General features: G+C 32.2%; 1 protein-coding gene across 2 annotated transcripts in view; it reads right to left on the bottom strand.

Moving 5' to 3' along the window:
- The window catches only part of LOC114130964 (AT-rich interactive domain-containing protein 3A), a 76,180-nt gene that overhangs the window by 52,939 nt on the left and 10,344 nt on the right, over positions 1-12,897 (bottom strand). Inside the window, exons 1-3 of one of the 2 annotated variants that reach the window (XM_050203218.1) lie at positions 11,080-11,447; positions 1,626-1,973; positions 1,137-1,484 (exon numbers count right to left, since the gene is read on the bottom strand). In XM_050203218.1, the coding sequence (XP_050059175.1) occupies positions 1,137-1,484; positions 1,626-1,904 (627 nt within the window). In that variant the 5' untranslated portion in view covers positions 1,905-1,973; positions 11,080-11,447. Of the gene's footprint in view, positions 1-1,136; positions 1,485-1,625; positions 1,974-11,079; positions 11,448-12,897 lie in introns of those variants that run through there. The other variant, XM_050203217.1, reaches the window with a different exon arrangement.

Genomic DNA, 12,897 nt, shown 5'->3' with positions numbered 1-12,897 from the left:
ATAACTGCATGAATATTTAATAAATACATTTTGATAACTTAAAAGATAAAGTAAACTCTATATACAACAAAACAAAAAGCCTCACGTATTAGTGTTTTAAACTTCGTTTTAGGTACTCTCGTCAGAGGATTAGGATTAAGATTGTGTGCATCCCGAATACATTGCATCAAAATACTTAATTATTATTTGTCAAATAATTATAAGACATTATTATATAATGTGTCTCGACTATCGGATTATACTTGGAACGGATACTGGCTCAAAATAAGAAGCGCGACGTTCGATCTGTTCAGGATGCTCAACGCGAGTAACCCACGCGGGATTATTATTACTGAAAATAGATTGGAGTACGCGTGTATAATATTATATTAATGATTTTTATACTTTCCACGTTTTTGAGCGTAAATTATTTTAATCTACGGCAGCGTGGCGTAATGCGTGTAATTGTTACGAGCGACGCGCAACGATATTCGAGGATTTTCGTGTGCGGTCCGAAGTAGAAGCATAAAACAAGAAGTCTCACTCTTGTGCAAACCACACTATATCGACTGCGCTGCCGTTCGAAAATACCACCGACTGGACTGATATAGTTAGACACAGCCATACTATGATAATATATTATGATAATAATCGTCGGTCTTATATATTTTAAATTGTACAATACGTAGCTAGTTAAGACGCGCTCAGCTTTACGGTATTATAGCTATGCTAAAGACTACGTAATCGATAACACACGCAAGTGATTCACGCGAGACCGTTCGGTAGTAGCAGAAACTTCTCCCCAGAAATAAGTTTATTAGTAAGTCCTGTATATTATAATATTAAGCAAAAGTGTCCGGTCGTATTTTATTTTTATTTTTAATTCCCCTTTCCGTTTTTAAAGTAGTACTTATTATTTTTTCCTCCAGTGTTATTTTTACGCGGGTTCATTATTTCCCCCACAAAAGGCTGATATTATGTATTTCAATTGTAGTTTTTAGTGTCTTTATAGTATACATTAACACAGTCGAGATGTTCCGAAAAATTATAAGTACTTAAAATCGAAAAATTATAATATATTGTTAAATGGTATATCGCAATAAAGGTGAAGCGGTGATAGGTTCTGTAGTTATATATATTTTTACAACGTCACTGACCTGTCGGAACTGCTCTTCGAACGTCCATGACTGCGCCTCATTATTACGGGCCGCGGACGGTGACTGGACTTCGGTAGAACGACCGCCGGACATTGGCACGTCGCCCGAGTGGCTGGACTTGGGCGACAGGTCAGCAGCGGCCGCTGTCGCGTGTCTGTTGAGCGCGGCCGTTGTCAATGACACGGCCACGGAGGACGGCTGTTGTTGCAGTTGTTGCTGGTGTATCGGCGACGGTTGTACGGACAACCCTGGGTGTTGATACACTAGATGTTGGAGCATGGGAGTGATAAGTCGCGAACCGGACGCCAACTGTCTGGCGAGCTGGTTGAGGGTTTCGCGTTCCTCTCGCTGCAATTATATATAAAAAAAATAATTTTTAACGGTAAAAAACTTAATCTTATGAACTAATTTTTCATTGTTTTTCTTTCTTATTTATCTTATCTACGCTCTATAGAAATTCTTTCTACCCCTGAAATCGTAGCATTTTACCTGCATTTCCAAAATGTCTTGCTCGTCCTCGGGCGAGCAATCCTCGTCTTGCCGACAGTCCATCATAATGTCATCGTCATCCATATCACGGTCGTCCATGTCACGATCGTCTTCGTCATCTTCGTCGTCATCGTCGTCCGTGCAGCCCTTAGACCGGGATGGTGACGTGTCTTCGGCCACTGTCGAGTGTGGCCAGTGATATGCGGCAGCGTGCGGCTGTACGCTAAGATTGAGATTGAGTCCCAGTCGTCTCGGGCTTCCGGCTTCAGTGGCGGCCATCTTCACTTGTTCTGTCTGCGAGTTGCGCTGTTGCTGCTTGTCTAACTCAGACGACGGTTCACTATTCAGCTGTGAAAAATAAAACAAAAACGTCAGATATCAATTTGTTATACAAATATTATACTATTTGAGGATTGAATTATTTTAAATAATGTATTAGCATGATAGAAAACTTCTTAATTCAAAAAAAAAAAAAAAAAAAATGATCTAACTATTCTTATAAGTTGATTGTATACCACATTTTGTAAATTCTAATCAAATTATGTTTTTAACAGTGCGTACCTAAGCGTACCATATTTTATAATATAATGTAGACAACGATCAAAAATAATGAAATATTGTATTGATTTATACATAATATATTATACATATTATTGAGGTATTTGTTCGATATAACAATATAATATTATATTATACGCCGATAGTTTATAATTATTCAAACAGAATCGGTCAGACGTGCAGCTGCGTCAAATAATATATTATTATTGGAACTCATAGGTCGAGTGGGCATCGATCAACTATACTCGTATGGACGGAATAACTACGACAGTGCGGTGTTTTCTTCTGTACTAATAATATTCTTTTAGTCGCGTTTTCGATGTCAAAGAAACAGAATAATATAGATACGAGATACGATCGAATAACAATAATTTTTGTTCTATTGTTCGTGATGCGACCGTTTTCAATCTTTAATATTTTAATTTATTTCAAAAATGAAGTACAGACGACATCACTATATTATGGTACTGTATCCAACAATTCACCCTTTTTTGGTTCGTCGAGTTTATAATATAATACCATTTACACACATTGTAATAGTTTAACGCGTAATATCTTTAAACTATTCGAATCTGTCGTTTCAAAAATAATAATAAAAATATCATAGTCGTACATCAAGCTTTACGATAAAATATACATAATCACAATACTTATTAATAATAATTACAATAATACGTATATAAAAATTATATTGTACTCATAACCGACTCTGCATATATTATTCGATATTTGTGTTATGTACGTAGTACCTAGTTAAAGGTACCTATTTATTACAAAATGATATCGCGACGAGATATCGACGTTATCGACCAGAATTTTCAGAAATTTTCTTATACGTATTCAATTTTAACAAACAGTACCTAGAGTAAAACATACGGGGTTCTTATGCATGAATTATCTTTAAATTGTGTACCAAAAAAAGCTCTGATATAATACTTTTACCGGATATACGGTGTTTTTTCGGTTTTCAATTCAACGACGTCGTATTTTATCGTTATATATCGTTGAGTCGATTCGAAGGCGTCAACAACTCAGAAATTGGCGTAACCACGCGCCTGTTAATTAATAATAAACTAGCTGGCGTTATATTTTTTTACAATTATTATTATTTTATTATTATAATTCTAACTGCGTGGTATTAAGAAAAAAACAAGTATGTACATATATTATTTGTGTATGACGTGTGGCCGACTGCCAAGTGGACTAATGTAATTTTAATGAAACACGTGTTATTTTTCCATATATCCTTCATCTGTCGCGCTCGCGAGCTTTATTATTAATTCACTCAGAAATCGTCATATTATCGTCAACCGAATGTCATAAGCAATTTATCAAAAAAGGACCGGCCAAAAATACGATCCGTCCGAACGATTTCGTTTCGTGCGTGCGGTCGACATTTTAAGAATATTTATTTCTCGTCGTCTGCGGACCACCCGTCTAAAATCGATTAAAATATTGAATTGCAAGTAAACGTCGAACGACAGCGTTTTATAAAATGAAACACTATATAGTATTATATATAAAGACGTGTAGTAGAAAATTACGTCGAACATGTCGCACATATGTAACAGTGTATTTAAATTGGTAGGTATAGTTAGGTATACTATTTTTATTTCATTTTACGTGTTCCGATCGCATGATCAAGATGATTTTAGTAATGTAGTGTACTATATTTATTTATTTTCTATGACCCACGTAACATGGTAAATTTTTGTTTAGCAAAATCTGCAATCTTATATTGTTAGCTTAAATGTTTTAGTGTGAAGTGATTTATTATAAAACACAATATAAAGTTAAACACAATACCTGTTGCTTATATGTCAGTCAAAGGGAAAACAATTAATTATGGATTTTGATTTCATTCGAATATAAACTCTACATTTTAGTAGATAGAAGTGAACTTATAATAATATATTTTTGTAATTGTATATATTATATGTATATTAAAATAATTAAGTACAATATATTAGGACTAAGACGTTCATAATTTTTAACTGTTTTTGAACTTTTTTTTATTGATTTCTATTATCATTATTATGCAGCTTAATTAACATAAATATATGTGTTTCGATATTTATATATGAATTTTTTACTAAACAAGTTTTAAGGTTTTCGGAAGTCTACATATCAGGAAGTGTATATTTATGTGGTATACGGCTAAATAATCTAATATCAATAAAAATTAAATAAAAAAAAACTTCTGATATTTTAAAAATAAATGTATTTTATTTAAAATTGTATTCTAATTTCTAGAATAAAAACTAAAACTTTTAAATACTTTTCGGAAATTTTGGTGTAAAGTTTGAATGAAAAATTTCTCAGTTAAGATCTAGGTAGGTACTTCAAATATTATGTTATATTATATTCCTAAAATGTCACTAAATACAAAGAGAAGTTATTGTAAAATAACTAACAACAAACGTAGTTTCAACTTCAAAATCATAAAAATCTATAAATATTTTTCCATAAAACTATACATCCTATTTGTCTAAAATATGAGCTAGAATTTATTTACATTGAATGAGTTAGAATTGAAATTGTTTATTAATTTTTTTATCATATCATGTTTCGCATTATATTATTTCGAATGCATGCGAGACCATTGATTGTAATACTGTCACGGAATTCAAACGGATTTTCGATTTATTACTATTATTTTTTTTTTTAATAATAAGAAGCAAACATCAGAGGAGAACTAACGCGAGCGCGTTATAATTACACCCCACGACGGCTTATCGCATGCTAAACACATAAATATATTAATAATAATATTTGCCGCCGCCGATAGTTGTACCTATATAATACTACACTGCACCATCACTGTTGCAGCAGCAGACGATATATATGTAATTATAATTCCGATACCAATCGTCCGGATTCATATATAATGCGCCATATTATAATATGTATATAATGTTCATTTAACGATTCGATTAATGTATAATATTATTAAACATACAGGTAGGTATATAATAATAATATCGACCTTATTACAGATCGTATAGGACGACGATGGGAGCGACTACTGGTTTTTACGGGACTATGGGGTTATTTTTTCGGAAGATCGTGACCGCTCTGGGCTCTGGGATTGCGTGTCACGCCAGTATATAATAATATTATAACACACAGATCTACAGACACACACACACACACATACACAATACGAGATCGCGCGTACGAGTATCGTTTTTATATTAATAAAAAAATATAAGAATTCTCGATCGGATCACGCTATAATACACAACTATACATTAAATTAAGCGTCTCCAACGATCGGACATCGATCGCGTAGATCAAGTATAACTCATTATGACGTACCTACGTTAATTTATACGATTCTGTTGCACAGAAATACTATGACGTACGTAAGAAATACTGTCTCGTGTTATCGATGTTGAACCGTCAACGTACTAGCACCAGCTACTGCAAGGCGATTTACCGAGCACGCCAAAATTTGTGTGTACAGCTTCATTTATGAAAATTTTCAGTTGTGTATACAATAATCAAATAACATATTTTAAAATCCTCATGTTTATGTTTTTAATACATATATTCCAATAAACAATACCTAATATCGTGCACCATTTGAATTTTATAAACACCTTTGCTTGGCAAATCACTCTACGTCGAGACGTATTATCAAAAAACGGAGATACGTTGAGCAAACAGTACAGACACTATTCGATTTTTTTTACCTGTTATAATAACGCTGCTTTTCGTGAGGCTGAGCCGCGATTGATTTTTCATCTCCTACGCTCTCTTAAATCCGAATTTCCGAGATTCCAATACATAATATTATAATATCCTCCTTCTGTACACATTATAATATTATATTGTATTTATTATACAAAGCGCTGTACCACGCTACATCACGGCCGCCGTGACGATAATAATTATATTATCGTTTCAGGCGTGTTTTAATAACTGTTATTTACGAGACACGTCACGATTGTACGGTGACTACCGCGGCGGGTTCGATATATCAACGTTATAATGTGGCCAAAGCAAAAATATATTATATACGTAATATGAACTTTAAAGTGTAATAAAATATATCGGTTGTCGTGTAAGACTCGTTTAGGTGCGGATAACTTATGTCCGTATGCACGGAATAACCACAGATATTATAGACTTAATCGTATCAGTAGCGGGGGGGGGTAAGCTTTTAAAAGTAATGAATACGTATAAATTTAAAAAAAAAGTGTAAATCGAAAAACAAATCAGTGTAAAAATATTTCTATTTTCGATTTTTACAATTATTTTGCTCTGTGCACATTATGTTACGCAATCGTTTATATTTTTCATTATACTGTTAAGATGTCGGTAAAACTTAACCATTGTATCGAATATAATATTATAGCCGTGTTAATAAAATCCATAGAAATATAAAATACTTAACCCAAAATGAACGTTATATGAATATTATTAATTATCATTATTCATCGGTAATAATAAAAATTGAGCGCTTTTAGTCGAGTATTTAAAATTTTAGACTTAATAAGTGAATATATTTTGATATTTTGGATGTAATATGTAGGTTTACAGATACTCGAAAAAACAATACATTTTTCACGGGTTACTACCTATATGTAGAATAGGTAGATAGAATATACATTGTATAAAGTTTTTATGAATATTAATTGTAGTGAACACAAATGGATTGGAAACTAATTCAAACCTGCGATGAAAATGGTGTACACTGAAGGTAAAGACACGATGTCGGTTCGTTGAATAGTTTATACAATATTATGTTTTCAAAAGTGACGGACTTTGGTGTGGTGTCGCAGCGGGTTGTAGCACACCACCTAATATATTATATCGTGTTATAATATATATTGAAATACTTAAACGGTATTACGCAGCTATGGAAGATGAGGCTGCGAAAAGGCTCGTATGAACGTGGGTTGTATCGTTCGTACCGCATGGGATTCCGCAACACGTTTAACCAAAACTTACTATAATATTATACGCTACGTAGCAGTCATTATTTATCAGAGTACTGACAAACTCAATATTATTTACCATACTTAGAACGACCGACATAGTTCACCAGTAATAAGTTCGCCACCCTCCGTATAATGGGGTTTAACACAATATTATACACTGCTACAACGTAAATTAAATAAATTGTATTAATAGGATTAGTAATGCAAGGCTATTCAAAAAATAGCAAAACATTGGATCGTAAGACGAAAATATCAATATTTACCAAATTTACTCGATTTACGATAAACTAATGGAAAAAAAAAATTATGCTAAATTTACGTCTCTAGATTAATCTGATAATAGTGTTATTATTATTTTTATTATACTATAATAACTAAAAATAATAGAATACAAAATTTTACTAGAAAAAATCAAGTACTATTACAATACAGAAACCATAGTAAATGTACCTAAAATTTCACTTATCGATGTACTTATTGCACTTGATGATACTTATAATATACAACAAACAGTAACAATGATATAACTACTACAACTACCTATATAGTAGTTCATGATACTCATTATGACATATTATTTTAATCAGAACTCACGAAAACCGTATACTGCCCGTCGCCTGTTGTTAATGCAGATCGTAATGCGTGTATGTATAATATACTTTAATCCTATATATATATATTTTTTAATTTTACACTTAATTTTTTTCTTTTTTTTGCCGGCCGCGAAAGAGCCGCTCGTTAAACAAATTCTTACGACATCATTAATTACACGCGCCGTGGAACCGTCTGACACTTTTCCACTGCTTCCGCCGGTCACCCCTTTGCCGTGTAGCGCCGAAACGAGATTAGTAGATATATACCGATACGACGACCCAAATGATGAATGTACTTTTGTTGCGTTCTTGTTTCGTCAGCTCTTTCGACATCGCGCATTCCACTATCGATGCATTATATATATATAAATGCCAAACTGCAGCCCTACATGTATCGGTGTTCATCAATTTCGCACGCCAAAACTATTTTCCAATAACTGTGGACCAAAGTCCTCTAGCGGTCTATATACACACACAAACTATATACACGGATAAGGATCCCTGTTGATATTATAATATATAATATTGTAATATGTTATACATGCCCCCATGGCCCTAGCTCAGTTGGGGAGTCGATTGTCTGAAACGCTATATCATTGTGACAATATTATAATACGTGTTCGTTGAAATTATATGTTATGTGAACGGATCGAGTTCTAATAAAGATTTCAAGAGATTTTACCAATGACCGTCAAATAGGGTAGTTTAAAAAATATAAATTTATCATAAAAAGTTTTTGAAATATTTATTAAAACTCCTTGTAAAACAATTATTTTTCCTCCAAAATATGAATCTAATAAGAAATGATTTTATCATTTGGCAGCATTAATATGTCGTCTGTTATTTAAATATATTTGACAAATAGTTCGAGAAATTCGATGAAATATCTATGTAATATTGTTGTGATGTAAAAACGATTTATGTCAGTGGACAAGCGAGTAGTGAAAAAAATTATAAATTTTCGTACATGATAAATATACACACGAGCGACGATGGCGATGAGGAGTCTGCAGGTAAATCCGATTACGCCGCCTCCGCCGAGTATCGCGTCGATTGATTCGATCCATCTGCGCTGGACCGGCGCTTTGAATAACACGATACGTCGTTTGTTCGATTATTGTTGTGAATATAATATTATATATTATTATGTGCAAGCGTTTTGTATTTTTACACGGTTTTGTCATTTAATTTCCTAGACGACTTACATTTCAAACAAAATTAAACGAAATGGAGTGAATATTATAAATAAAAACTATGAGAGCGCCGGAGCTGTTACGGTATAACAGAAATCTGATCGCGACGACACGTTAATATAATGTTTTTAATATCAAACGCCGTACGCCGCGTGTTATGAGCTATGTCTGTAAAATTTGATACACATGCAACACATATTATATCGCATAATTGGCTGATACAATATCCGGTCTTCACTTATATTATTATGATTTTTTATTATTATTCTATCATCGAGCCAACGATTTGGGTTTTTATATTATTATAATGGATGAAGCTATACATTTGTATAAAAGTGTAGTTTTTTAGTTCATTTTAAAACGTAGCTTTTTAAATAGAAAGTTTTAATTTAGTAATAAGTTGTTATTAATAATTAATTCACTATTATAACTTCTATTTTTTTTATTTCTACATTTTTTAGGTTATTGCTTTACGTTACATATTTTAACTTGATTGCCTTAAAAAACTGAATTTATAGGAATTTTAAATACACATTTTAAGATTTTATATAGTGCATTAATAAGTTAACAGCAAATATTTATAGGCATCATTTGTACGCGAATCGCATTTTTTAATTTAAGCGCAATATGACATAGAACTCGTAGAATAGAGAGAGATAAACTAGACCCAACTATAACAGTTTATGCGTATTTAGGTGCTAACAGCAAAAAAAAATATACCCTTGGCAAACTAAACGCATTGCATATGTACAATGTGATGTTAAATATTAAATTATATGCATAGGTACAAAAGTGCACAGTACATACATAAGTATAGTATACGTAAGTATGATATGTATAAAACACATGCTATGCAGTGTTATTGTATACATTTTTCCCCTCAAAATAATTATTACGATAATATTTCAACCCAAGAAATCAATATAATACTAAGTGCCTACGACGGTGAATAAGAAGATTAGTTATGTGTTTTATTTATTTCTACTGTAGACACGCCTGTCCGGAATGTTTTGATTACAATGTGTATTACACACATACACTCAAAGACACTCACTAAATATATTTTATGATAATTTTTTTTACGATAACGTATAATTTTCTTTGACCGATGCTTCCGATTGTTTACTCTAATATGCGGTAATCCGACAAACCATTTCTAAACAATAAACTATCGCTGATGGCGACCATCGAACGTCACATATGTCGATCTCAGTGCGGGCGTACAACCGTTCAACGTACTAGCAGGTGTGTATCGGGTATTAATAATAATAATAATTAATTTATCACATTTATATACTTTAAACATTACCTAGAAAACACGAATTTTGAATCCGATCATCGTCTAATTGTACTCTTTTTATTAGAACACTATACTTAGGCTGGACAGTATATTGATGCGTCGTCGTGCTAATAAAGCGTGAAGAATAGAAGCCATATTATTAACACTCTTAATATCAAAGACGTCTGTACAATATATACATTTTAATAATAATATTATACACATATATACCTGATAATATATGTATATACTGTGTATAATATGTCTAAAAGGAGGTCGCATCGGATTATTAGCTTTTTTGGTTTTTGAAGGTCTCGATAACGACGAAATATAATGCATATTATATGTATAACAATGACCAACGATCGAGGTGGGTTAATTTATATATATTATAATACAGTAGCTAATACCTATATGAAATGATGTGTTTGTGTGTGTTTTTTGGGGGGGAAATCGTAAAAATTAAACAACTATACGACGTCCATATAATGTCATAATGATATTAGAACTCGGTGATGTAATGATAATACGTCCCGAGCCGGGCTTCTTATGTTGTAAAACAAGTCTGCCGTTTAATCCAAGACGGGACTCCTGTTATGTATAATATTGTGACGTCGTCGACATCGTTGCCTTCGTCGCCGATGCTCAATTGATTCATAGTACGGATTCCTTTATACATAATAATAAGAGCGTCTATATACGTATACAAAATATAATAAACTCTTATAAAGCTTCTGTTTAATAATATTATAATGTGCGTAGTGTGTTATAATATATTCTTATTATAGCCGGAGCTGAATTAAACGCACTTACGCCAAATTATAATTTTATATATTATTTATATCTACGACTTAGTTCAATGTAATCATTACAGCTATATACTACCTATATATTTTGTAAATGGATGAGACTGCGGATCATCAGTATGAGAAATGCAGTTGTTATATTTTGATGGCATTGATTGGAACGCACATTTCAAACTGACTCGTCGCCATTGTAATTGCACCTCTGTGAAAATCTGCAACCATCGCGTATTTGGATACACCACGTACACGCATTATCATAGGTAGTGTAATATTATATTATTTCGATTGTAAATTACAACTTGGAAGACGATGTATTTATATATAGTCGTTAAGTTGAGAGAGTAATGAACAATTTATCGTCGCGTTGTACAGATATAGGTATATTCCGTCTTAGTTTACTATCGTAACTGTGTTTTATTTCCGCGTTCGGAACAGTACTCACAATTTCCGTCCACGTATAATAATATGATAATATGCGTATCGGTCGCGCAAATTCACGTACTCATCGTTATCTACACTAGGTATCTTAATATATAATATTATGTCATCGCGTACACATTTCTCTGCAGTAGTATTCGTCAACGCTACGAATTACTAACAGCTGTAGAACATGTGCCTATACCCACTTTAAGTCCGAAGACGTATTAATATAATAATATTTTTGTTGACAAAGTTCGAATTTTCGAATCGCTAACACAAATCAAAGTGAGCAGATGCTGATTGATCTTAGTATATAGTTAAAATCAAAGTTTTAAATTAGGTACTAAAATGAGACGAATGTATAATTAAAAATTAACTAATTGTTCGGGTCAAAATGAGATCGAGTAAATAAAAAATATGTAAATGTACCTCTAGTGTTTTTTCTCATATATCTATTGCCGAGTACCTCAGCATAATCAAACGCAAAATAATAATATAATATATACATAAATTGTATTACATATTATTATATTTGCAACCATATTATACCAATCTATAAAATATTGTTTATTGTACAGTGTACACCGATAGAAGCGGTTATCAGGTGGACGTGTCGGCATCGCCAGACTGTCACGCCGTCCGTTAAGTATAGAGGTGCACGTTTATGATATATTATAAACGCACACAACAATACGCGACTCGGCATAAAGAAACAAAAAATGAATTTTTTATTATTCCATATTTCCCCATGTGTTGTTTGTATCCCTTTTGTACGTATATAGATATATTTATTATTTCCGTTTTTGTTCCGCGCTGTACACGCCCCTCGAATCACCGGCGCTGTTCTAAAACGACGGATTGTTATACCCACCACACATAGTTATTATATTTTATTATTATAATAATATATAGGCTGTATCGTGCGTTTGCTACAAACTATTACTTTTACGAGTTAACCGAAACAACGACATGCGACGACGACGGTACATAGTATTATATTCAATTTATTATAATTTACTTTTCTGGTTACAATTGCACCGGTAATTTTATGCATCAAGTGCATTATAAACATAGTTAGTATGTTATATTATTATTATATATACGTTTGACAGTACATTAATATTATCAATTGCTATATCTCAGAAAATTACACGTGGGTGAAGAAGCCGACTAGTGGATCAAAATATCTCCTAAAAAAGTTTTTTACAATAAAATATATATTAATATAAAAAGATATAAGAATATAATATATTTTATGCATAAAAGCTAATGATTATGTAACATGTTTCTAAAATTTTGAATTATTAATTTTGTATCTATCAAATTTAATAGTTTACTATAGATACAAAAACTTTGTGACTTGTGTTATACAGTCATTGTAGGAAAAATAATTTGTTTAGATATTTTTACTAGTTATATTTTTGCATAAGATATTTTGATGATTATATTTTATAACAGGAGATATTTTGACTCATTA

The sequence above is a fragment of the Aphis gossypii genome, chromosome 3, assembly GCF_020184175.1.
Source record: "Aphis gossypii isolate Hap1 chromosome 3, ASM2018417v2, whole genome shotgun sequence".
NCBI classification, from domain to species: Eukaryota; Metazoa; Arthropoda; class Insecta; order Hemiptera; family Aphididae; genus Aphis; species Aphis gossypii.
This window is presented reverse-complemented; position numbering and strand designations above follow the sequence as displayed.